The 27,345-nt window shown below is 41.9% G+C and overlaps 2 protein-coding genes, 1 long non-coding RNA gene and 1 pseudogene across 7 annotated transcripts in view; all 4 read right to left on the bottom strand.

Annotated features, from left to right (window-relative positions):
* Positions 1-2,570: 2,570 nt before the first annotated feature.
* Positions 2,571-7,855, bottom strand: LOC127913652 (uncharacterized). Of its 2 annotated transcripts, none has more exons than XR_008086316.1 (2): positions 3,829-7,855; positions 2,571-3,679 (listed from the first exon to the last, which is right to left on the bottom strand). It is a non-coding gene; the product is annotated as an uncharacterized LOC127913652 (long non-coding RNA). The 2 variants fall into 2 exon arrangements; XR_008086317.1 differs by having other exon boundaries at positions 3,866-7,855.
* Positions 7,856-9,043: 1,188 nt separating this feature from the next.
* Positions 9,044-15,644, bottom strand: LOC118362960 (coiled-coil domain-containing protein 110-like). 2 transcript variants are annotated; one of them, XM_035743719.2, is made up of 4 exons: positions 15,508-15,644; positions 15,105-15,239; positions 10,851-12,369; positions 9,044-10,591 (listed from the first exon to the last, which is right to left on the bottom strand). In XM_035743719.2, the coding sequence occupies exons 2-4, from the start codon at positions 15,162-15,164 to the stop codon at positions 10,503-10,505; spliced, it is 1,668 nt and encodes a 555-aa protein (XP_035599612.1). In that variant the 5' UTR covers positions 15,165-15,239; positions 15,508-15,644; the 3' UTR covers positions 9,044-10,502. The 2 variants fall into 2 exon arrangements, with proteins under 2 accessions (XP_035599612.1, XP_035599613.1); XM_035743720.2 differs by lacking the exon at positions 15,105-15,239 and having other exon boundaries at positions 15,508-15,628.
* A 1,383-nt stretch (positions 15,645-17,027) lies between these two features.
* LOC118362959 (PDZ and LIM domain protein 3-like) overlaps positions 17,028-27,345 on the bottom strand; it is a 29,481-nt gene continuing 19,163 nt past the window's right edge. For all 3 annotated transcript variants that reach the window (XM_052486637.1, XM_052486638.1, XM_052486636.1), the window contains exons 6-7: positions 19,029-19,140; positions 17,028-17,399 (exon numbers count right to left, since the gene is read on the bottom strand). In XM_052486637.1, coding sequence (XP_052342597.1) covers positions 17,210-17,399; positions 19,029-19,140 — 302 coding nt within the window. In that variant the 3' untranslated portion in view covers positions 17,028-17,209. The remainder of the gene's footprint in view (positions 17,400-19,028; positions 19,141-27,345) is intronic.
* LOC127913650 (4-galactosyl-N-acetylglucosaminide 3-alpha-L-fucosyltransferase 9-like) lies at positions 21,644-27,344 on the bottom strand (annotated as a pseudogene).

Genomic DNA, 27,345 nt, shown 5'->3' with positions numbered 1-27,345 from the left:
TCCACGAGAGATCCGGAACCCCTCCCTCGCCTTTGGTGGCAGCAAACTGTCTACTTACCGATAGTGTATGTCCTCACTATATTTCTGGATCATTTAAGAGGCTGCCCTTTCTTCCTGTTTCTTAGTCCATCACCACTGTTGTATTGCGGGGGATCGGTTCAATGCCTCTGTTTTTAGCAACTCATTCATGGGCCTTTCAGCACGTAAGCCAATAACGGTTTATCAGGCTGTCGAAAGTTATCGACCTGCAGCTTACAGAGAGCGGACCTGGGGGAGCTGCCCCCGTTCTAATCAAGTCTGGAGGACATGAGCAACGGGGTTTAAGACGCATGTCATTTCCCTTTTGATTCGGTCTCTGTTCACTACGGAATTACATTGGGGTGCCAACAGTGAAGTTGATGACTTACTGCTCGGCTCTCCATGTAACATTTTGAAGTCGAAGTTGATGAACCCATGGACAGAATGGGAGTCATAGGCTAGTATGAGTATTTGTGAAAACAGCATCAATATCAAAAGGCCCATTTTACATTTTCTCATGACAGATAAACATTTTTTTTTCTTTTAAGTATTTGATGACATCACATGCTGACCGTAGCATGAAATAACAGTATCAGTTACATCAGTGAAAGAATTCATGCCTGAAGGTCAAAAATATATGTTTCCCGGGACACATCAGAGACATCAGTATTGATTCTGTCAAACAATGGGGGTTGTTACTTTCTGAAATGACTAAATAGACTAAAGTTGGCAGGAGTAGCTAAGTATAAGTGTCCTGATGACAACAACACCTTACAACTGTCTTTTTGCCAGACAGACGGGTAACGGACAAGAATGTAAGCCTCAAGACATGATGAGAAGTGAGTCATGAGTCGTACAGTCCCACAAAGCTCTCCACTGATTGACATGGCATGGCTAGCAGGGTATACAGAGGGACAATGTGCTCACCTGCCATCTGTGTAACCATAAGGATTTAAAGGGGGGGTCACACTTTACTTGGATAGTCCGGATAGTCCATCTTATACTTATATCAACAAACAATCTACTGACAAGCAACTGCTTGCTAGGGCTAAGGGATAAGGGTTTAGACTAGGGCTATGGTTAAGGGATAAGGGTTTAGAATAGGGCTATGGTTAAGGGATAAGGGTTTAGAATAGGGCTAGGGCTAAGGGATAAGGGTTTAGAATAGGGCTAGGGATAAGGGTTTAGAATAGGGGGCTAGGGTTAGAATAGGGGGATTAGAATAGGGCTAGGGTTAAGGGATAAGGGTTTAGAATAGGGCTAGGGTTAAGGGTTTAGAATAGGGGGCTAAGGGATAAGGGTTTAGAATAGGGCTAGGGTTAAGGGTTTAGAATAGGGATAAGGGTTTAGAATAGGGCTAGGGTTAAGGGATAAGGGTTTAGAATAGGGCTAGGGCTAAGGGATAAGGGTTTAGAATAGGGCTAGGGTTAAGGGATAAGGGTTTAGAATAGGGCTAGGGTTAAGGGATAAGGGTTTAGAATAGGGCTAGGGCTAAGGGATAAGGGTTTAGAATAGGGCTAGGGTTAAGGGATAAGGGTTTAGAATAGGGCTAGGGTTAAGGGATAAGGGTTTAGAATAGGGCTAGGGTTAAGGGATAAGGGTTTAGAATAGGGCTAGGGTTAAGGGATAAGGGTTTAGAATAGGGCTAGGGCTAAGGGTTTAGAATAGGGCTAGGGCTAAGGGATAAGGGTTTAGAATAGGGCTAGGGCTAAGGGATAAGGGTTTAGAATAGGGCTAGGGTTAAGGGATAAGGGTTTAGAATAGGGCTAGGGTTAAGGTTAGTAGATAGTTAGTTGACATGTTGTACATGCTCTACAGACTATCCAAATAAAGTGTTGACTCAACGGGTGGGTTTCCATCGGACTTATTGGGTCTTTGGGTACAAGACAACAAACACTATGATGGTAGGCCTGACTATAAACAAGGGAATCCAATGTAAAACCTCGCTAACTGGATTGTAACGTCCAGTGCATGCTTATTAGCCGTGTTAGTGTAACGGATGTGAAACGCTAGCTTAGTTAGCGGTGGTGCACGCTAAATAGCGTTTCAATCGGTGACGTCACTTGCTCTGAGACCTTGAAGTAGTAGTTCCCCTTGCTCTGCAAGGGCCGTGGCTTTTGTGGAGCGATGGGTAACGATGCTTCGTGGGGGACTGTTGTTGCAGAGGGTCCCTGGTTCGCGCCCGGGTATGGGCGAGGGGACGGTCTAAAGTTATACTGTTACATTAGTATGAATGGTGCATACAGCAGACTACATACTACCACCAACATAAACTGTGTGGACCCCTTCAATGTTTGGTTAAACCGTTTTGTTTTTTGGAGGTCTAATAGATCCTAATAGAGAGGTGGCTCAACAACAACTGGATACAACAACTCCCCTTGCTGTCCAAAAATATCCTTACCTTCTCCAACTGAAACTACATGGGGCATGGGCTGCACCCCAGCCACAAATAGAGCCGGGATGATACCCGTATCGCAATATTTTTTAGATGGCAAAAATTCAATCATGAGGCAGATCAATCTCTTTGGTCCTTTGAAAATCTTCTGTATGAATGAATGAATGACATTTTATTTGTGTGTCAAATCGCCAATTGGCAACCCGTCCCTTATGGGATTAAGTGACACATAAACAAACATTACAATAATTCACCGTGGTAATAAAATGCTAATTCCTCTTCTAGTGTTCTCTGCATTGCGCATCGCATAAAGAGTGAAAAAATGTCAAGTACAAATCTATATGTAATAATAAATAAGGTTATCCAAACAAGAATTATATCTCTAGAGCAATACAATAATGTACATACATACACACTGTATATATACGCATTTTTACATAACATAGAAACGGAAGCCATTTGAACCCAGTCTGGCACAAAGAGAAGATTCTTATGGGAGACAAGCCTATACACAATCTATATACACACGTGCCATTTACCACTTAGAAGATTCATATGGGAGACAAGCCTATACACAATCTTTATACACACGTACCATTTACCACATAGAAGATTCATATGGGAGACAAGCCTATACACAATCTATATACACACGTGCCATTTACCACATAGAAGATTCATATGGGAGACAAGCCTATACACAATCTTTATACACACGTGCCATTTACCACATAGAAGCTGAATATTTTTACAATTGAATTATAGGTAGCCCTTTTCTTTTATTCCAGGCTTTAAATATTCCGCAAACGGAAATACACAATGGACAAAAAAACATTCAGTTTATCCTCATCGCTCAGCCACATAATGCCATGCCAAGGTATATCTGGTGTACTTTCTGGAATAAGTCGTGGTAGAAAGGGCAATAGAGGATCAAATGAGTTTCATTCTCTATTTCTTCGAGGTCACAATAGTTACATAGTCTTCCTCTTCCATTTCACCACAATACCTGTTTCAATACGATAGAGGCAATATCCCTAATCTGACCTGTTTCAATACGCAGAGGCAATATCCCTGATCTGACCTGTTTCAATACGCAGAGGCAATATTCCTGATCTGACCTGTTTCAATACGCAGAGGCAATATCCCTGATCTGACCTGTTTCAATACGCAGAGGCAATATCCCTGATCTGACCTGTTTCAATACGCAGAGGCAATATCCCTGATCTGACCTGTTTCAATAAGCAGAGACAATATCCCTGATCTGACCTGTTTCAGTATGCAGTTTCAGTATGCAGAGAGGCAATATCCCTGATCTGATATCCCTAAGCAGAGATCTGAACTGTTTCAATACGCAGAGACAATATCCCTGACCTCTGACCTGTTTCAGTACACAGAGGCAATATTCCTGATCTGACCTGTTTCAATAAGCAGAGACAATATACCTGATCTGACCTGTTTCAATACGCAGAGGCAATATCCCTGATCTGACCTGTTTCAGTACGCAGAGGCAATATCCCTGCTATTACCTGTGCACATAGCAATCTCTTGCTTTTAATTAGGTTATACATAATATATCTCTCTCACAAACAAATTCACCGTTAATTTAACAAAAGGTTCTCAATTTGGGTCTATAATTAATCTCCTCCACCCATATTTTTTCCCCCATACGGCATCATATCGATGTCTCCCTTAATTTGGTTTTGGTACAGATGTTCACAGTCAGACTGTTGAAAAAGGTCAGACGTTTCAGTTGCCCAGGCTCCCCCTATGGATAGATCCCACTGAAAAATGTCTATAGTATCTCCATGCTCCGAGCTATTCTGACAGTAGGCATATCTAACAGTCTATTCCAAAGTCTCACCATGCATTCCTTCCATCTCACCTCACAGGGTTCCCAGAACACGTGTGGACACCTAAACAGTAATGTACAGCTCTGTTATGAACATGTTCATTTTAAAATACCTCTTAGCACCCCACACTCCTGCTGAATAGTCCAGAACAGGACTCACGCATGTCTAATACAGTTTAGAATACGCAGCGCAACCAATATCTTTCAGTGGTTTAGTTTTTCCTATAACTCCCCTAAGAGCTCTACTCGCTGAGTCGGCCAGGGCAGATGGTCCGTATAGAAAGGTAAAATGTTCATCAATAAAAATTCCCAAATATTTATAATTGCTAGTAAACTCAAGAAGAGAACTTCTCTTAGTACCTGGTTTCTAAAAGTCATTATCTGTGTTTGTCTGGTTGATCATGAGTCTCCATCTTTTACACCAACAGACTGCACATAATAACATGTTCTGCAGGTCTTGTTCCGTTTCTGCCATCTAAATAATATCATCAGCTTACAAAAAGATACTTAGCATTTCATCATCATATCTTACTCTAATATTTAACTGTTTAGTTTCTTTTGGCAAATCATTTATAAACATAGCAAACAAAGTCGGTGACAAGGCGTCTCCTTGTTTTACACCCGAGTTTGTGGGAAACCAATCTGTACGAGATTAATTAACACGCACACAAGCAATTGGTACTTTGTAAAGAGACTGATTTGCGTGATCAAATTTCACATCAACCCCAGGCATTAACCAACTATAGGCTGAAATATCCCTATTTACAAAATCAAAAGCTTTCTGGAAATCAATGACACATGAAAAAGTAGGCTTCTCTTCGTGTAATCTATTTCTGATTACTGTACAGACAGAGACGATATTATCTATACAGGCTCTGAATTTACATAAAACATTTTGTTCTTCCACCAGAATGTTCTGATCCTCCAAATGGTCATTAGCCTATTGTTGAGGATGGATGAATATAAGTTATATAAACCTCTATAGTTCAATTGCACTCTCGGGTCATTTTTTGAAGATTTGGGAATGGGATTCAATATAGACTTATGCAAAGTGGATGGCAGTATAATGTACTCAAGACAAATTTGGAGCAAATCATGAAGGACGTCAATTCATTTAGGGGATTTTAAAACTTCATTGGGCAGTGCATCAATGCCAAACGCTTTCCCATTTTTTTGCAGCGTCAATAACCTTAACTTCTGCCACAGACCGCTCCTCATTTAAGTATGGGTTACATACAGTAGCAGTCAAAAGTTTGGACAAACATACTCATTCAAGGGATTTTCTTTATTTTTACTATTTTCTACATCGTAGAACAATAATGAAGACATCAAAACTATGTAATACCACATATGGAATCATATGAACTCAATTGCAATGTCCGTACTGTGAGACGCCTAAGACAGCACTACAAGGAGACAGGATGGACAGCTGATCGTCCTTGCAGTGGTAGACCACGTGTAACAACACCTGCACAGGGTCGGTACATCCGAACATCACACCTGTGGGACAGGTACAGGATGGCAACAACAACTGCCCGAGTTACAGCAGGAACGCACAATCCCTTCATCAGTGCTCAGACTGTCCGCAATAGGCTGAGAGAGGCTGGACTGAGGGCTTGTAGGCCTGTTGTAAGGCAGGTCCTCACCAGACATCACCGGCAACAACATCACCTATGGGCATAAACCCACCGTTGCTTGCCAGACAGGGTTGGCAAAAAGTGCTCTTCACTGACGAGTCGCGGTTTTGTCTCATCAGGGGTGATGGTCGGATTCCCGTTTATCGTAGAAGGGATGAGCGTTACACCGAGGCCTGTACTCTGGAGCGGGAACGATTTGGAGGTGTAGGGTCCGTCATGGTCTGAGGCGGTGTGTCACAGCATCATCGGACTGAGCTTGTTGTCATTGCAGGCAATCTCAGCGCTGTGCGTTACAGGGAAGACAACCTCATTCTGATATGACCCTCCAGCATGACAATGCCACCAGCCATACTACTCGTTCTGTGTGTGATTTCCTGCAAGACAGGAATGTCAGTGTTCTGCCATGGCCAGCGAAAAGCCCGGATCTCAATCCCATTGAGCACGTCTGGGACCTGTTGGATCGGAGGGTGAGGACTAGGACCATTTCCCCCAGAAATGTCTGGGAACTTGCAGGTGCCTTGGTGGAAGAGTGAGGTAACATCTCACAGCAAGAACAGGCAAATCTGATGCTGTACATGAGTAGGAGATGCACTGCAGTACTTAATGCAGCTGGTGGCCACACCAGATACTGACTGTTACTTTTGATTTTGACCCCCCCTTTGTTCAGGGACACATTATTCCCTTTCTGTTAGTCAGATATGTGGAATTTGTTCAGTTAATGTCCCAGTTGTTGAATCTTGTTATGTTCATACAAATATTTACACATGTTAAGTTTGCTGAAAATAAACTTAGTTGAAAGTGAGAGGACGTGTCACGCCTTGGTCATAGTGTTTTGTGTTTCGTTATATATTTGGTCAGGCCAGGGTGTGACATGGGTTTATTTTGTGGTATTTCGTATTGGGGTTTTGTAGTTATTGGGATTGCGGCTGAGTAGGGATGTTGCATAGGCTTGGCTGCCTGAGGCGGTTCTCAATCAGAGTCAGGTGATTCTCGTTGTCTCTGATTGGGAACCGTATTTAGGTAGCCGGGGTTCACTGTGTATTTCGTGGGTGATTGTTCCTGTCTCTGTGTAGTGTTCACCAGATACGCTGTATTAGGTTTCACGTTCCGTTAGTTGTTTTTGTATCTATAAGTTATTTCATGTATCGTCGTTTCTTTATTAAAGACATGAGTAACCACCACGCTGCATTTCGGTCCGACTCTCTTTCGACAAACGAAGAACGCCGTTACAGAATCACCCACCACACACGGACCGAGTGGCGTGGTAACAAGCAGCAGGAGCAGCGAAGGGAGGACGTTATGGACAGCAGAGGTATGGAGTATACGACGTGGGAAGAAATAGACAGGTGGGCGGTCGACCCAGAGAGAGTGCCGGAGCCCGCCTGGGATTCGCTGGAGCAGTGCGAAGAGGGCTATAGGAGAATGGAGTTGGAGAGGCAATCACGACGGCGCAGAGGGAAGCCCGAAAAGCAGCCCCAAAAATTTATTGGGGGGGGGGGCTCAGAGGGAGAGTGGCTGAGTCAGGAGATAGACCTGAGCCAACTCTCCTTGTTAATCGTGAAGAGCCAAGGAGGAGACCAGAACCAGAGCCGGTGTTAGAGGTGAGCGAAGCAGAGACTGTGAGGGAGTTAATGGGGAAGGTGGAGTGGAGAGTAATGAGGGAGTTGATAGCTTGGTGCGTTAGGTACAAGATTCATCCAACGGAGCGTGTCGGGGATTTGATGGCACCTGGATTAGCACTCCATACTCGTCCTGAGGTGCGTGTTAGTCGGCTGGTGAGAAATGTGCCAGCCTCACGCACTAGGCCTCCTGTGTATCTACCTAGCCTTGCACGTCCTGTGCCAGTCCTGCTCTCAGGCTCTCCAGTACACCTTCACGGTCCAGTCCATCCTGTGCCACCTTCACATACCAGTCCTCCGGTAGCAGCTCCCCGCACCAGGCTTCCTGTGCGTGTCCTCGGTCCAGTATCACCAGTTCCAGCACCATGCACCAGGCCTTCAGTGCGCCTCGCCTGTTCAGCACAGCCAGAGCCTTCCTTCCCTCCTGCGCTGTCGGATTCTCCCGCCTGTTCAGCGCTATCAGAGCCTTCGTCCTCTACAGCGCTGCCGGAGCCTCCTGCCTGTTCGGAGCAGCCTGAGCTGTCAGTCTGCATGAAGCAGCCAGAGCTGTCAGTCTGTATGAAGCAGCCAGAGATGTCAGTCTGCATGAAGCAGACAGAGCTGCCAGTCTGCAAAGAGCTGTCAGTCTGCAAGGAGCTGTCAGTCTGCAAGGAGCTGCCAGTCTGCAAGGAGCTGCCAGTCTGCAAGGTGCTGCCAGCCTGCATGGAGCAGCCAGAGCTGTCAGTCTGTATGAAGCAGCCAGAGCTGTCAGTCTGCATGAAGCAGCCAGAGCTGCCAGTCTGCAAAGAGCTGCCAGTCTGCAAGGAGCTGCCAGTCTGCAAGGAGCTGCCAGTCTGCAATCATTTGTTTTTCAACAGGACAATGACATACCTCCAGGCTGTGTAAGGGCTATTTGACCAAGGAGAGTGATGGAGTGGTGCATCAGATGTGGGAACTCCTTCAAGGCTGTTGGAAAAGCACTCCAGGTAAAGCTGGATGAGAAAATGCCAAGAGTGTGCAAAGCCATCAAAGTCATCAATGCAAAGGGTGGCTACTTTAAAGAATATCAAATATCAAATATATTTTGACTTCGTTTCACACTTTTTTGGCTATTACATGATTCCATATGTGTTATATCATAGTGTTGATGTCTTCACTATTATTCTACAATGTAGAAAATAGTCAAAATAAAGAAAAATGAGTAGGTCTGTCCAAGCTTTTGACTGGTACTGTATATAACATTGTATTGTCCATTTTAGTTCTCAGGGAACATATGTCTTTACACAATTCTTCCTCCAAATATGATCAATTTTCATTACCCGAGAACAAACTAGCAAACCCCTTCTCCCATTCCTTAAGTACCTGTGTAACATCAGAGTTCAACCCCCCCTTCCCTGACTTCCATTGGAATTTTCTTATGTCGTTTTGGTCCTAACTTGTTTATTTGGCTCCAAAACTGTTGAGGATTTCTTGTCTATCTCCTCAAGGTGTAATAAATGCCCTCTCTGATATCTCCGTTTGAATAAGTGCAAAACTTTTAAACACATTCCTAAAATGTTCTCTTTTATTCCTATCTTTACACTGTAAAAAAATAAGTATTCAGCATTACTGACAATAGATCCCTTAACTCATCATTCCGATAAGGCTTGTTTGACTTGCAAACTTTCCTGGGCTTTGGGGCTGTATTCTTTTTTTTGCATCAGAATATACAATTTCACAAAATGTGAAATTACGGACAATAGATCCCTAAACATTACTGACATTACTGACAATAGATCCATTAACTCATCATTCCGACAAGGCTTGTTCGGCTTCTAAACTTTCCCCTTAACATTACTGCATTACTTTCCCCTTAGCATTACTGACAATAGATCCCTTAACTCATCATTCCGATAAGGCTTGTTCGACTTGTAAGCTTTCCTGGGCTTTGGGGCTGTATTATTTTTTTTGCATCAGAATATATAATTTCACAAAATGTTTCATACCACACAGCTAAATCAAATATTGTTTCTTGGCATCTTTGCAGAGTTTTGATGACTTCCACCAGAGCTCTACATGCCATTTCAGAACACAGAAAATAATTTGGCACATTTCTTTTCTTACATTTATGCCTATGTGGGATATGTATCTTTTGCCCCAAGTGATGCACAGTAATACCTGCTTGAGAAAGTTTGTGGCCAACAGAAAATATCATAAATAAAAGAGAATGATCAGGAAGTCTACTTTTTTCTCTCCAATTAAGTCAAAACATCCACATTCTACAATCATCTGTGGGGGTAAAACCTTAAATTCCAAACAAGTTTGTAGACAGTTGTGGAGGGTAACTATATAGTCCACCACAGCTTTTTCTTTGCCAGATATGGTTGTAAAGTTATCACTTAAGGGGAATATCCTTCCATTAATGATATACATTTTAGAGTCTCGAAGGAATTCTAATAGGGTTTCCCCATGACGACTAACAAAGTCATCCAAAGCAACACGCAATGGAATATCATTAATCTCATTTATATAGTCATCTAACCTCCCAATTCCACTGTTACGACTGTTAAGATCCCCACATATGTAAAATATTGTGTGCTTTAGCTTAAAAAAGAAAGAAATTGTGACTCTGGATAACGATGTTTGTTTCCAACATTAGGGCTGTTTTCCTAAAGAAGTGAAATCGCTTTGTGTTTTGTTTTCCTGCCACATTACTAACGAGTATCGTAATACTTGTATCGTCCCGGGCAAAGCCACAAATTGCATTGACATGCCATTTATCTAAAAACTATTATAAATGATAAATAACACTGACAAAATATTTTGAAAAGCATAATATAATCAGGGAAATAAAATCTGTACAGTGCATACGGTACATGACCTTGTGAAGGGCATATTGTTGGTAAAGTGATGCAAAGAGCTCTACGGTAGGCTACAGTATGCTTCACCTCTCCTGACCCCTCGTGGTATGGGAGGTCGAGGTCAACATCCAGTCTGACTGGCCCACTAATCCAGCTTCAGTCTCATCAATTCTGATTGATGATGTTTTTGTATCTCTGGGCTCTCAGCTCCTCCTCCTCGAAACGCTTCCTTATATGAACAATTGCCTCTCTGCCTACACAGTCCAAAGAAGAAGAAAGAAGAAGTCTTTCAAGACATATTTATGAGCTCCAGGACAAGTGGCGATGTCTCTACTTTTCACATTTTCATCTTCTGTCAGCTAAATAGATTTAATAATCATATACAATAGACACAGTAGCTAGATGTTCAAACATTCTTTTGCATTCGGAATGACCTTGAATGAAAATGAATAACCTATTCAATACACCTAAACTAAATGACAAACTGTAAAAATTGACTCTTTTTAACCTTACCTACAGGGCCATCCAGCATTTCTCTGGTAATAGGGCTGCTGTTCAGAGGCTGCCTTGGACTCTCTTGCTGCCTGGCTCCACTATCACTACCATCAGTCACCACATGTGACTCTGCTAATATCCTGGTACTGGCGACGGGGCTCCTCTCTCTCAGCTGCAGCGAGATGCTACTGCTGAGCTCGATGTACTCCTGGTGGAGCTGCCGCACCTCCAGCTGAAGCAGGTCTTTCTCCTTCTGCACCGTGAGCAGGCAGCTTTCCAATATGGCCTGCTCTTCCCTCAGCTGCTTGGCTCCGCCCTCTGCCTCCTCGCCCCTCTTGACGCTCTGTTTGAGGTTCTCTCGTAGTGTCTTGTTCTCCTCTTTGAGATGGGCCATGGCTCCCGACGTGGCCTTGCGCTCTTTCCCTATGCTGTCCAGGATGCGTTCGGCCGGGTATTTGTTGCCCGACGAGGCCGGAGTGCTGCCGTCCCTAATTGTGCTCCCCTCAAGGGAGCTTCTCCTCCTGGCCCCCAGCCGATGGAGCTCGGGCCAGCTCATATCCAGCTCATTCGTGAGGTGGCTGACCTCCCTTGCCAGCAAGGCCATTCGGTCCTCCAGCTGCCCCTTCTCCTGGGTAAGCTGGGTGCAGAGATTGTTGGCCCTCTCTAGTTGAACCCGCACCTTGTTGTCACTACCACCTTCGTTAGGCTCCTGAGCCAGGTGGTGATCCCTGGATCTCTCCCCTGCCTGGCTCCCGGCCTCAAGGGCGTCGACGAGTCTGTGGTTCTCTGCAGCCTGCTGCTTGTTGAGCTTATCCAGGGTTTTATTTGAGGCTTTGAGGTCCTCATACTTTGGGAGTATCCTCTTGAGCTCGCGGACGCAATCTTTGCAGTAGTCCTCTGTCTTCTGCAGCTTCATCTGCAAGTCCTGTTTCTCTTTCTCCAAGTAAACACACCTGTCTTCCAAGGACAGGCTCTCCATTTTGAGCATCTCTCTAGTCCTAGTCTCCTCAATCTTGGATGGTGTATCTTGCCTCTGACTTTCTGGGTATGTTTTGGCCATGTTGAAAGTGACAGGGTGTGTAATGAGTTTGGAGGTGGGACTGTGAGTGTGACCACCAGGCATTTTCTCTGAATTGTTGCCATTTGTTGAGCCTGAGACATTGTGATTGGTCGAAAATGGGCGGTCTTCTGCCATGTTTTCTCTTATCTTCTTGTTGAGGCTGAGGTTGTCCTCCTCCAGTGATACCAGAGCGTTTTTCAGTCTGTCCACCGTATTCTCCAAATCGAATATCATCTCAGATTTGTAGTCTGCTCCGAGAGCTCGGTCTCCTGAGCCACTACGTCTCGGGGAGCAGTCAGAGTCGAAAGGCCTCGGTGAATGCCTGTAGGATGCTCCATGCATCTCTGATTCATTTGTTTCTTTCATCAATGAAACATTGTTCAACTTTTCTGAAGATATCCCTGATTTGCTGTTACAGTTATGAAGAAGAGGCTGAGTTTTCTTCACGTGCTGTGAAACTGGTGTGGTCCACTCAACCTGAAACGAGTTCAAGGAATGAGTGAGAGCCGTGTTGCTTTCATTTAACCATGAACCATATTTTCAATAATACAATATTCTTGTGGGTTTAACACAGATTTGTACATACAGATGAAGTCGGAAGTTTACATACACCTTCGCCAAATACATTTAAACTCAGTTTCACAATTTATGACATTTAATCCTAGTAAAAAATTCCCTGTCTTAGGTCAGTTAGGATCACCACTTTATTTTAAGAATGTCAAAATAATAGTTGAGAATTATTTATTATAGCTTTATTTCTTTCATCACATTCCCAGTGGGTCAGAAGTTTACATACACTCAATTAGTATTTGGTAGCATTGCCTTTAAATTGTTTAACTTGGGTCAAATGTTTCAGGAGCCTTCCACAAGCTTCCCAAAATAAGTTGGGTGAAATTTGGCCCCTTCCTCCTGACATTGCTGGTGTAACGGAGTCAGGTTTGTAGGCCTCCTTGCTTTTCAGTTCTGCCCACAAATGTTCTATAGGATTGAGGTCAGGGCTTTGTGATGGCCACTCCAATACCTTGACTTTGTTGTCCTTAAGCCATTTTGCCACAACTTTGGAAGTATGATTGGGGTCATTGTCCATTTGGAAGACTAATTTGCGACCAAGCTTTATTAACTTGACTGATGTCTTGAGATGTTGCTTCAATTTATCCACATAATTTTCCTGCCTCTTCATGATGCCATCTATTTTGTGAAGTGCACCAGTCCCTCCTGCAGCAAAGCACCCTCACAACATGATGCTGCCACCCCTGTGCTTCACAGTTGGGATGGTGTTCCCTCGGCTTGCAAGCCTGCCCCTTTTTCCTCCAAACATAACGATGGTTCTTATGGCCAAACAATTCTAGTTTTGTTTCATCAGACCAGAGGACATTTCTCCAAAAATTACAATCTTTGTCCCCATGTGCAGTTGCAAACCGTAGTCTGGCCTTTTTATGGCAGTTTTGGGGCAGTGGCTCCTTCCTTGCTGAGCGGCCTTTTAGGTTATGTCGATATTGGACTCGTTTTACAATGGATATAGATTATGTTGTACACGTTTCCTCCAGCATCTTTCCAAGGTCCTTTGCTGTTGTTCTGGAATTGATTTGCACTTTTCGCACCAAAGTACGTTCATGTCTAGGAGACAGAACGCGTCTCCTTCCTGAACGGTATGACGGCTGCGTGGTCCCATGGTGTTTATACTTGCGTACTATTGTTTGTACAGATGAACGCGGTACCTTCAGACGTTTGGAAATTGCTCCCAAGGATGAACCAGACTTGTGGAGGGCTACAATTTATTTTGGCTGATTTCTTTTGATTTTCCCATGATGTTAAGCAAAGAGGCACTGAGTTTGAAGGTAGGCCTTGAAATACATCCACAGGTACACCTCCAATTGACTCAAATTATGTCAATTAGCCTATCTAAAGCTTCTAAAGCCATGACATAATTTTCTGGAATTTTCCAAGCTGTTTAAAGGCATAGTCAACTTTGTGCATGTAAACTTCTGACCCACTGGAATTGTGATACAGTGAATTATAAGTGAAATAATCTGTCTGTAAACAATTGTTGGAAAATGTATTTGTGTCATGCACAAAGTAGATGTCCTAATCGACTTGCCAAAACTATAGTTTGTTAACAAGAAATGTGTGGAGTGGTTGAAAAACAAGTTTTAATGACTCCAACCTAACTGTATGTAAACTTCTGACTTCAACTGTAACGTAAACTCACGTAAACTCGTACATCACCTTGGTCCGTACAATTGCCCTTATTTTTAGCGCCCCAAAAACGTAATACTTCCAGATCAACTGTAATGTCAGTACCACTGTCAAGCACAATTTCTCCCCTTTCCAACAGAATCAATTACATGACCTAAATGCTGCCCGTTTCTGCATAATTCAAGCAGGCAATGAGCCCCGTCGGGTATTTTTTTAAATGGCGGGTGGGGAAGCGAAACTAATGTGTGATAGTGAGAGATGTTGTATGGGAAAATTGTTTTCTTTCACTCGATCTGTCCAACTTATCACCTTATTGCCTCTAAAATATAAATAAAACACTATAAAGACTTTATATAATGTGTCATTATATACCTATTTGAAGGTTTGTGTCAAATTTGAATCGGGTTTTTAGGGCGGTGCTAAAGTGATCTTAGAAGTAAACAGCGGCTTTGAGATTGATGATTGCATGCAATGACGAAAAAAATGACTAGGTATCCCCCCTTATCCCCGTCACTGTCCATTATTTGTTTTTAAAGGATGATAGAAGTGATACACCTGGTGGAGAGAGATTGTAAGACAGAAATAGTTGCTTTATGCTTGCTGTACGTTACGACATGACACATCAAGATGTAACGGAGGGTCAGTTTTTTCAACTTTTCTCAAATACTATAGAGCCATTACCATGTCTATCTAGGCTTGAATAGAAACCTAGTTCACACCCCCAATTTTGACTTCAACACAGTCGCTACAGTCCCATTAGTTATCTTTGTAGCCTTGTTTGAATGTTGCGGATGCGCACATTTGTACGGAATGGGGTGAGTTTACGTTACATATTCAGCAGCCATTCTTTATTAGCCTACTCTCCAACAAGTAGGCCTCGCATAAGGAACACTTAAGTCTTTCATCATGAAAGCCTAGTCTATATTCTGTATAACAATCATCGAGCAATGTCCATTACATGAAAAATGCCCAGTTCAAATGCAGAACATGATATGTCGTCATTATTAACATTCAACCTCGTTGCCTTCTCTTGGAGACAGAGGGGCCTCAGGTGTGCAGGAGCTTCGTCTTCTCATGCTGATCTCTGGGGTGATAGCCGGTTTGCAGCACGTTTGGACCCTGAACCGAAATGGCCCTGATATGACAGGAACCTAAAACATTAACGAGCAGGGCTTAAATGCCACTACATTTAGGATCGTTTAGATATTGTTCCATCTAGACCTCTCATTTCAAAATTCGAGGCTAGCAAAATGCTTGGGCCAAAAAGCCAGCTACCTACAAGGCGACTGTAGCTAGCTAACGCAGCTAACTAAATAACTCGCTAGCTACTGTAGCTAGCCAAAGCCAGACGTTGCTGGCTAGCTAATTAGTTACGGTTACAGTAAAACATGGTCAAACGGTAAATAATTCATAACTTACCCTCTGCAGGAACTCCGTTTGCGTGTTCCTGCAGCTACATGACACGTCCAAAATGCGAATTCATAATCGTAGCTAATTTGTTTTAAGATTTGCTGAACTTCGTTCTTCCTAATAACTCAAAGTGTACGGTTACCGTGGTAACCGGAATTCCGATGTCCCTCAAATTTGAGCTAAATTCTGATTGGATGTAGTCATCAACAGTTCTTTCACACTTAAAAATTATTATTTTTTACACACTTTTCAATTTTGGGAGGTTTGTGAGCCTTTTGAGACTGAGCCTTTTGCCACTTTAATTAACAAGTCATGTCGTATCTATAAATTAACTTAGTATCGTCTTCAGAAATATCTGTATGCTTAATTAAATATTATTCTATAGTAGGCCTATTATAGGCCTATTTACAACGTTTCATGGACAACTGGGCTGTTGTATCGTGTACCACCACTCACCCTTATGCCATGTTGTAATACAGACTCTTGCCAAGGTACCCTTTTCCTATTACAACGGGATCAACTTACCTGTGATCTCACCCTGTCAAATGTCAATGATGTTTTGCCCCACTGAGAAAACATCTGGCATTATCTAGAAGAGGGACGTGACACTTGAGCCCACCTAAATGTGTGGAAACTGAAAAGTTACCTACAAAAGTCACACAAGATACAGTATTCAGAGAAAGAAACTGTATCAGGGTCTGATTCACTGGGCCGAAGGGCTGAGGGTATTTAGCTGGGGTCTTTGGGGTGCTAATTGGAACTAGGCCGTGTTTTATAGGCCTCTCACAACTGGTGGAGGGATATAGGCCACATCACTGTCAACTTACCTCATAACATAACTTTTTTTGAAAGAACACGCAAAACAAAATGTCATTGACTGTTAATTGTGGCTTAATTTACACATCCAGGACCAACGTGTCTTTTCAGACTACTTCTTCATATCCATTAATTTCTTCTCCCACACAGCTGTTGGGATGGCCACTGAACACTGGGGGAAAGTATAGTCTCCTCGGGATAAAGGTTGAATTAATGTCGGCGAGTGATATGGATTAGGTTCCCTTCACTTCAGCAACATGACTCCTCACAATCTCATAATGATCCGCTCATGCACATAGTAGTTATATGACAAGCTCAACTGTTAGAAGACATGTAAAAAAAAAAAAATCTTTATCTCACTAGTTTTTGTCTAATCACAGTTGCCCGTCCTCGCGTTCATCCCTTTCAGTTGTCACCCAAACACTTGCTGACCTTACAACTCATTCACTGACGCTCGCCGTCTGGCTGGACGCCAAATCCCAGGTCGTAAACAGACAGTACCCTTTATGCCTTGACGCCCTGTGAGGAATAACAGCTGACACGGGGAAGGTGACACATTCACAGCTCCGTCGTCGTCATCCCCCTTGAGACTCTCAGTGCCCTCTGTGACACTGACGTGCCAGCACTTCATCTAGTGTGTCTGCCTATTATTCAGTCGGCCAGCCAGCTCAGGAAAGGGATGGAGAGAAAGACAACGAGGCATTTCCACAACATGGAGTCAAAACCCCCTTTATTTGAAGTAAGAGAATATTCACAAACAAATGCACTGTGAGGATTTGTGCAAAACAAAGCAAACAGACAATAGAACACAGGAGAACACAGATACAAACAGTTACAATCAATGGTGCCTCACTGGCAGACAGAACTTTTAGGATGGTGCGTGTGTGTGAGGGTCCTATGCCGAGGGGAAAGCAGTGACAAGGTCATGGCCCTCCGGGGGTCTTGTTCGGGCTCGAGCGTGGGTCTCGCAGTACAGTTGGCCCTCCACGAAGAAGTAGCCCTTCTGTTTAAGGTTGACGTCACAGTCGGTGCACACGAAGCAGCTAGGGTGGCGGAACTTGTCTCTCGCTTTCACCACTGTGCCCCTATAGAAGAACAACAGAGGTAACAACATGAGTAGGCTGAAGTTACCGCTGACGCTGAACTTGGGTCAGTTTAGCATTTCCCCCACTAATGGTCAGGATTGGGGGAGGGAAAGCTGGAGCGGGGTTGCCAGATTACAAAAGTACATCAATGATTTGGGAGAGTGCTGCCTACCTCATCTAACCACTCAAAGTACACTGAGTATACCAAACATTATGAACACCTTCCTAATATTGAGTTGGTTAATTTTGTAAATGACTATTGTAGCTGGAAACGGCAGATTATTTTATGGAATATCTACATAGGCGTACAGAGGCCCATTATCAGCAACCATCACTCCTGTGTTCCAATGGCACGTTGTGTTAGCTAATCCAAGTTTATCATTTTAAAAAGGCTAATTAATTGATCATTAGAAAACCCCTTTGCAATTATGTTGCACAGCTGAAAACTGTTGTCCTGATTAAAGAAGCAATAAAACTGGCCTTCTTTAGTCTAGTTGATTATCTGGAGCATCAGTTCGATTAAAGGTTCAAAATGGCCAGGAACAAAGGACTTTCTTCTGAAACTCGTCAGTCTATTGTTGTTCTGAGAAACAAAAGGCTATTCCATGCGAGAAATTGCCGTTTCCAGCTACAATAGTCAATTGCAACATTAACAATGTCTACACTGTATTGCTGATCAATTTGATGTTATTTTAAATGGACAAAAAAAATGCTTTTCTTTCAAAAACAAGGACATTTCTAAGTGACCCCTAAGTGAAACTTTTGAACAGTAGTGTAGCTTTCTACACTATGACGTCGGAATAATCCTGTCAAATTGGGAGAATTATGATAATGCCCTTTTAGTGTAAGAGCTATTTAAAAAGACTGCCTGAAATATCAGCCTGTTTTCGTGTGATGGAGTTTTTTTGCCTGGTGACATCACCAATAACAGAGTTCCAAACCTCTCTGCCAATAACAACTAGTTTTCCCCTCCCCACGCAAACCACTACCAGATAGTCCACAAAAATATTTTTCTTGAGAAATTGCTCTTTGTTTAGAGTTTATTTAGACTATTTTAATTGAAAACAATCAAAGTAAGGTATTTAATTGTTGCCCAGAATTTATTTGATAATTATATATATGTTTTAATGGCTACATTGGACCTTAAAGGGGCAACTAGTTTTTGGCAGAACTTTTCTAGGTGTAACTCTTCTGGCTTGGGTACCAGTTTGTTTCTGTTATCATTATACTCCTTGCCACTCCTTGTCTGACCAAACACTTTTGATCAACACAACTAAGCAAACTCTCTGTAGAAGAAAGATACTGTTCGGCAACACAGGAGGTTGTTGGCACCTTAATTGGGGAGGACTGGCTCATGGTAACAGCTGGAATGGTATCAAAGACATCAAACGTGTTTAATGCTATTCCATTCGCTCCGTTCCCACCATTATTATGAGCTGTCCTCCCCTCAGCAGCCTCCTGTGTTTGGAATGACACAGAATAAAAGGAGTGGAATGTCATCTCAAAACAGGTTCTGGATTTCAGGCTATAACTCTTCTTATTATAATAAGTATTGAAAGAAATGGGTGCAACTCAGTACCAACTTTTCATATGACATTCTCAGAGCAGCTTCGTCTTCGAAGTACTCACACAATGCCGTTTCCACACTTGTCACACAGGGGCAGCTTCTGCAGGTTTCCTGTAGGCGGCGGTGGCTTAGTCATGGGCGCTCTCACCGTCCTCGTCACCATGGGGCGAGTGCCTGGACAACACATGGGACACACACTATTGGTACCCTAATCCCTATATAGTGCTCTACTTCGAGCTGGTTAATACAGCACATAGAGAATAGGTTACCATTTGTGACACAGAACACAAGTCACAAGCAAATTATTAAAATTAGGAGCATACCGTAATTGAAGGATATTAAATCATTTTAATATTGAAATACAAAAAGGAGCAGAGCGTTAGCAACATATACTGTATATCGTCACAGATATGTCACCATAGCACAGTATATTGATGTCACCATAGCACAGTATATTGATGATGTCACCATAGCACAGTATATTTGATAGCACAGTATATTGGGGGAAAAAGGGATACCTAGTCAGTTGTACAACTGAATGCCTTCAACTGAAATGTGTCTTCCGCATTTAACCCAACCCCTCTGAATCAGAGAGTTAGAGCTTGATGATGACGCCATAGCACAGTATATTGATGACACCATAGCACAGTATTTTGATGATATCACCATAGCACAGTATTTTGATGATATCACCATAGCACAGTATATTGATGATGACACCATAGCACAGTATATTGATGATATCACCATAGCACAGTATATTGATGATATCACCATAGCACAGTATATTGATGATGACACCGTAGCAGAGTATATTGATGATGACACCGTAGCAGAGTATATTGATGATGACACCGTAGCAGAGTATATTGATGATGACACCGTAGCAGAGTATATTGATGATGACACCGTAGCAGAGTATATTGATGATGACACCGTAGCAGAGTATATTGATGATGACACCGTAGCAGAGTATATTGATGATGACACCATAGCACAGTATATTGATGATATCACCATAGCACAGTATATTGATGATGACACCGTAGCAGAGTATATTGATGATGACACCTTAGCACAGTATGTGATGATGACACCGTAGCACAGTATATTGATGATGACACCATAGCACAGTATATTGCATGCACGGATACATCATCTCAATCTAATGCACACTTCCTGTATATTCACCAGCATTGAACCCAACCCCCCAAACAACACAGTGGCGATCTGTCATTCAGGGTAGGTGAGTACCACCACCTGTTATGAGCCCCATATTTATACATTACATACATACATACATACATACATACATACATACATACATACATACATACATACATACATACATACATACATACATACATACATACATGATATCATACATACATACATACATACATACATACATACATACATACATACATACATACATACATACATACATACATACATACATACATACATACATACATACATACATACATACATACATACATACATACATACATACATACATACATACATACATACATACATACATACATACATACATACATACATACATACATACATACATACATACATACATACATACATACATACATACATACATACATACATACATACATACATACATACATACATACATACATACATACATACATACATACATATACACAAATAAATAAAATGTTTTGGGCTTGCTTGTTTTGCATGTTATTTTGATGCATTAATACGTAGCACATATCAGTTTACAAACAATGTAAAAGTAAAAAAGATATTGAGTTAATAAATACTCATTTAAACATGGTATATTTTTTTGTTTTCTTGAGTGAGCAGCTCCAAAATGCAGATGTTTCAGCCTAGCTCCGTGTTTTTGTGGTGATGACAGCAGAAAATAGGAGCATTGCGCCGTGATTGGCTCAGTGTTCTGTCACTCATGGGGACACCGTCATCACCAAGCTTAAGTCCTTAGTAAGCATAGACATCCAAAATGTCAACCCTTTGGGTCCTGCCATAGAGTTATATTACAAGTACCCTTCCAAGATCAAGGATTGGCCACAGATAAATTACATCTACAGTAGCTTTGATTGGACTGATCATGTCAACATTTTAGTTTCAAAGTCTTAGCTAGCAGTCATCATCATGAATGATGGCAATCTACTGACAAATCCTTTTAAATCCTTGTCATATGAAGAGAAAAAAATTAAGAGAAATTGATTAAACCTATTGGTGCTCATCGGCCATTGGACATAAAGATTACACAACAAGTTGGAAATCGCAAATTCAACAAGGATTATAAGGATTCAGTGGCTAACTGCGAGCATTGCAAAGCAACCACTAGCTTGCTATATTACCCCCCACCGTTCCCACCATAAATCCAGAGAATGCCAGACTTTGATGACCTTACAAGACCACTGCGCCGCGCCACCTTCAGATGGTGAGTCCAAAAATGTATTGTATGCTGCTGCATAAATTATGTAATATGCTAGGGAGATATTTATACTGTAGCTAAAAATGTAATACAGTAAGTTGTTAGCAGCCCATGTGCCTCGCCCTAATAATTTGTCCATTTTGCAACGGATTGTAAACGCATCATCGGTGTGTTTTTCAAACTTTTTTGTACAGCACACACAACATTCCTACCTAGTCAGTTGTACAACTGAATGCATTCAACTGAAATGTGTCTTCTGCATTTAACCCAACCCCTCTGAATCAGAGAGATGCAGGGGCTGCCATAATCGACATCCACGTCTTCAGAGCCCAGGGAACAGTGGGTTAACTGCCTTGCTCAGGGGCAGAACAACAGATTTTTACATTGTCAGCGCTGGGATTCAATCCAGTAACCTTTTGGTTACTGACCAATGCTCTAGCCACTAGGCTACTTGCCGCCCCAAGAATTGTGTTATTTGATGTGTCAAATTAAAAGCTTATTTAACATGCCAAATAGTGTTATGACGTATATTTTTTGACACGCAAAGACCCAAACAGCGTTCAATGTGCCTCACCCGAATAATTTGGTCAGTAATTTGGTCTATTTTCCTCTTAATTTCACCTACTGTTCTGACTTGGTGGTGCACATAACCTGTAGCCTATAACCTGTGTTAGAGAAATGTAATCATTGAATATTGTAAGAGTTTTCATTGTCTGTTTATATGCCCCTTTTATTTATCCTATGGTTCTGACTTGGTGTACAGGGAGAACACTAAGAACGGCCCATGTTCTGAATTCTGTCGCTGTACATTTCAAAAGTGCTGAACAAATAGTTATATTGACTACGTCCTCCGTCGTTCGCTCATTAATGTCTTAATCAAAACTACAAATGGCCTCTTATCCGCTTGTCGTCCCCGTATGTCATAGTTTGTACATCTCAATTAGAAACCACATTTGTTTAAGCAAGTCAACCATATCAGCTGTTTTTTTAAAGGCGGTAAATGAGGCTGAATAAACTGTTTCGCTGCCAGACAAGGCTCCAGTGATAGCCAGGTGTAGCGGTGGTAAGGTGTTGGGACTGATGTACTGTATGTAGGCTCTAACAGTTTGGGGGCACCGTTTGTCACCGTTATAGTGCAACTAATGTCTTGTTTAGTGTTGTGTAGTGGCTTTGCTGGCATGCAGCCCACATTTAATTTTGTTTGCCCCACCAAGATTTACATGCTAAAATCACCACTGGCAATTACAACAGATTCAGTCATTGTGTAATGTCTTTGTAGAATCTCTTCTCAGAAACACACTGTGTTTGACTAATGTGTAACTAATACATGCTGATATTTTGGCCTATAGGGAAAAAAATTGCCTAAAAAGTGAAAAAGATGAAACCATTTATGAACTATATTTACATGGCTGTTCTGACATTGAGATATTCTGCTCTAGTCATATGAGTGACAAGTAAGAAATTAGATGCAGATAGAGAAAAGTCCACAGTTTTATTCAGTACTGATTCACATGTGAGAATTCTTAAAAAGGGGCAATCTGCAGATGCTACATCCATAGCCACGGGAGGTAGAGGTGCTGAGCGTTCTGCAGCACCCCCTGAAAAGTCTGAATTTAAAATCTTTGTAGATGTAAACATTTTCCAGCACTATAAAACAGGAGCAGCTATTGTTTCAATAGCTGATTTAAACTTCCATAACCTATTCAGTATTTCCATGTCTGGATGAGAAGCGTGCCCAAAGTAAACTGCCTGTTACTCAGGCCCAGAAGCTAGGATATGCATATAATTGGTAGATTTGGATAGAAACCCCTCTAAAGTTTACAGAACTGATATGGCAGGTGAAAATCTGAGGAAAATCCATCCAGGAAGTGGGATTTTTTTGATGTGGGTAGTTTTCAATTGAATGCCTATAGAGTATCTAATGGGTTAGGACTCAGATTGCAGTTCCTATGGCTTCCACTAGATGTAAACAGTCTTTAGACATTACCGGTACTATTAGGATGTATTCGTCTGCATGTTTTGAAAGCCTTTGAGCCAGTGGATTACTGAACAAAACGCGCCAACAAAAGAGTTTTTGGGATATAAAGAGGGACTTTATCGAACAAAACAAGCATTTATTGTGTAGCTGGGACTCTTGTGACTGCAACCATATGAAGATCTTCAAAGGTAAGTGATTAATTTTATCGCTATTTCTGACTTTTGTAATTCCTTTACTTAGTTGTAAAATGTTTGTATGCTTTTGTAAGCGAGGCGCTGTCCTCAAATAATCTCATGGTATGTTTTCACCGTAAAGCCTTTTTGAAATCTGACAAAGCGTCTGGATTAACAAGAAGTTCATCTTTAAACCGATGTATAACACTTGTATTTTTTAAGAATGTTTATTATGACTATTTATGTATTTAGAACTTGGCGCTCTGCAATTTCACCGGATGTTGTCGAGGTGGGTCGCTAGTGGACAGCCTGCGCCAGTTAAAAAAGTCAGTCTCCAAATGTGCATTATATAAAACTAGATTAAAACCACATTAAACTATACATATATTCCAGTGGTGGCTGGTGGGTGGAGAAAACGGGCTCATTCCATTCTGGAAATTACGATGAGCCCGACCTCCTATATCTCAGCCCACCATCCTCCTCTGATGTGTTCAAATCAAGAGCTAATGGAAAATGTCTCAACCAAAAAACTTATTGTAGAGCTCATGGACAATACAACATCTCTTATCTTTTGCCATGTGTTCACAGGCACAACAGATAGTTTGAATGAACTCTTCATAGCGTTTTACCAGGTGGGGCGTGGCCTTGAGGTACCGCCTCCACATGAAGTAACTCATGTACGCATCAACGTTCTTGTCCAATTGGAGGAGGAAGTCCGCCAGTGCCTTTTCATCCGGGAAGTCAATGATATGAATAAAGGAATCCGCAGGAAGAAAGTCTTCGTAGTTCTGTCTAGACGGGCCCAATACTATTGGTACAGTTCCTGCCACGAGTGGTCCATTCACCTTTCCCTTGATGTAGTCTCTGTAGATCGAATTCTCGGACGAGAGGTAGAACTTGCAGCTGGCGATGGTCGAGTAATACTCTGTGCTTTTCAAACTACGACCCGTAAAAGCAGTGCCGAAATGGGTTACTGCTCCTGATAAAAAAATTATCTGACTGACGTCCCTGTGTTAGGGTTATTATTGCTCACAATCCAGCAGACTAATTTATCTTTCCTGGGCAGCACCAAATCGGTCACAGTCTTCATGGTTGTTAATTCATGTTTTCGCACTACCCGGAACCCAAACCGGCTGCGCGCGTGCGCCATCGTGCATAAATTTTGTCCCCCCACACCAAACACGATCACGACACCCAGGTTAAAATATCAAAACAAACTGAACGTATGAATTAATCCACACATAAAACGGTCAACCGAATCGTTTCTAGTCATCTCTCCTCCTTTCAGGCTTTTTTTTCTCTTGACTTTATATTGCGATTGGCAACTTTCATAAATTAGGTGCATTACCACCACCGACCTATTTCGTCTTTCAGTCACCTGCTTCTATAAACCAATGAGATGGGAGAGGCAGGAATGGCAGTTGATCTGCGTCAGAAATAGAACTGACTTCTATGCTAGCCCTTGGCAACGCAGACGCACATTGGCGTGCGCGAGCAGTGTGGGTGCAATAATTGAATAATATTGACTTCTAAATTTATTTTGGAATGCGACACGCACGCGAGCGGTGTAGTCAGCCTGTTAGGTTGAAGAGGTTTTCCAGACCTGATATTTTTTTGTTATTTGTTGGTAATTTCATGTGATACCAGATCCATTTATGAAAACCTGGACGAGGAGACCAGGGCAAGTCGGTCTGATGCTTTTGTGAAAGAAAATGACAGCGTCCGCTTCATCGTAAAGGGATCTGTCGTCTGTCAGGACGCAGCTATTGATGTTGAACAGGGTCCACACCAATTGGCCAGAACCACACCAAGGCTTTTCAGTTGTTGTTTTTTTTTTTAAATAGAGAGAACTATTTTCAGTTCCAAGGATGGAGATTCTCCTAATCTGGATGGACAGACAATAGATGGTGGTTCCAAGTAAATTACACATAATATCACTGAGCTCACAAGCACTAGAGCAGCGATCAAAGTTTTGTTGGAAGCTGCTGTTCTTGTTTTTGGATGACATTTTTGCCCTGTAAAAAGGAAGAATTGTTTTTAAATTATAATTGATAACCTAAATTATGTTAAATCTTTATTTCATACCATAGATACACATTACATTTCATTCACAGATAAGTTCAGGGATAGCCTTGCAGCTGTCCCTACAGGTTATTTTATTTGTTACAGTACAAGCACACACAACGACAGTCATTAATAAGAAGCTGTCGACTTGTCAGTCAGTGCCATGTAAATCGGTATCGTTGATGTAAGTCATTACCGTATCTTATCTTAAACACTATAGGTTGTTCAGAGCAGGTTGCCTCAAGCAACTCAATTCAACATTCAAGTCTATGTTTACATTGGTCTTTTACAATGGTGGACTTTAAAACGGATCACAATATGAGTTTGTGTGGTTAAAAATTAGGTTTGAGAGAGAAAATAAAACATTGCTTACCACTGAAGATTGGTTTAGAGTTGGAAATCCACACGCATAGTTGACAAAATCATACACTAAAGAGGAAGTAAGAATAGACAACACTAGTCTGTCACAGGTCTGACTGGACAAATAAGTTTTGCGTAAGCAAATCTGAGGACTGAGAATTCCTGCCTAAAGATTTTTTTTTTGTGACAAAGCATCCGACTGGGTATATAATATATACTGAACAAACGTATAAACGCAACATACAACAATTTAATTGATTTGATTGAGTTACAGTTCATATGAGGAAATCAGTCAATTGAAATAAATTAATTAGGACCTAATCTATGGATTTCACATGACTGGGAATATAGATTTGAATCTGTTGGTCAGACTCGTTTAAAAAAAAAATGAGCCTCACAATGGGCTTCAGAATCTTGTCACAATATTTGTGCATTCAAATTGCCATAAATAAAATGCAAATGTGTTCGTTGTCCATAGTTTATGCCTGCCCATTCCATAACCCCGCCATCACCATCAGCAAACTGCTCGCCCACACAACGCCATACATGTGGTCTGCGGTTGTGAGGCCGATTGGACGTTCTGCCAAATTCTCTAAAACAACTTGAGGGGGCTTATGGTAGAGAAATGAACATTCAATTCTCTGGCAACAGCTCTGGTGGACAAGTCGGCATGCCAATTGCACTCTACCTCAAAACTTGAGACATCTGTGGCATTGTGTTGTAGACAAAACTGCACATTTTAGAGTGGCCTTTTATTGTCCCCAGCACAAGGTACATCTGTGTAATGATCATGCTATTTAAATCAGCTTCTTTATATGCCACATTTTTGTTCATAGGCCTTATCTAGCACATCAGTACCACCCAAAGTGACCGTGTTAGCCTGCTGAACCAAAGCCTAGACATGTAATCTGTTCACTACTAATTCATTTGTATATAGAGTTCACTCCTTGTGTATGCACTTTTGAAGATCAGAACAATGTAAATTCTGAATTATCTCCCTGTACTTTGTCTTATAAAATGAATGCCCAACAAAATACTGATTTCAAGTGATATCTTCATTTTGATTGTGGCTCTTTCCAATAGTTTTTGGGGTCAAAATATATGCGATGTTGATAGCTAGAGGTGTTAATTAAACTATAGGTCTTGAAGTGAGTGAGCGGTAGAGAGCTCACCCACACTGACGACGACTTGAACACCAACAGGTTTGTCCTTGATGGGTCTCATTGAGAAAGAATACATTATTATATGCAACCGTGAAGCTCTTCTTGAGTGCGGGACTGCAGCATTATAGCCTGGAATCCACACTGAATGATGATATCATTTCCCATCCATATCATAATGAAAGGGAAGTTACTTAGAGTGCAGAA

Source organism: Oncorhynchus keta, chromosome 29 (genome assembly GCF_023373465.1).
Source record: "Oncorhynchus keta strain PuntledgeMale-10-30-2019 chromosome 29, Oket_V2, whole genome shotgun sequence".
NCBI lineage: Eukaryota > Metazoa > Chordata > Actinopteri > Salmoniformes > Salmonidae > Oncorhynchus > Oncorhynchus keta.
Note: the sequence above shows the minus strand (reverse complement) of the source record. Positions and strands in the feature narration are given on the sequence as shown.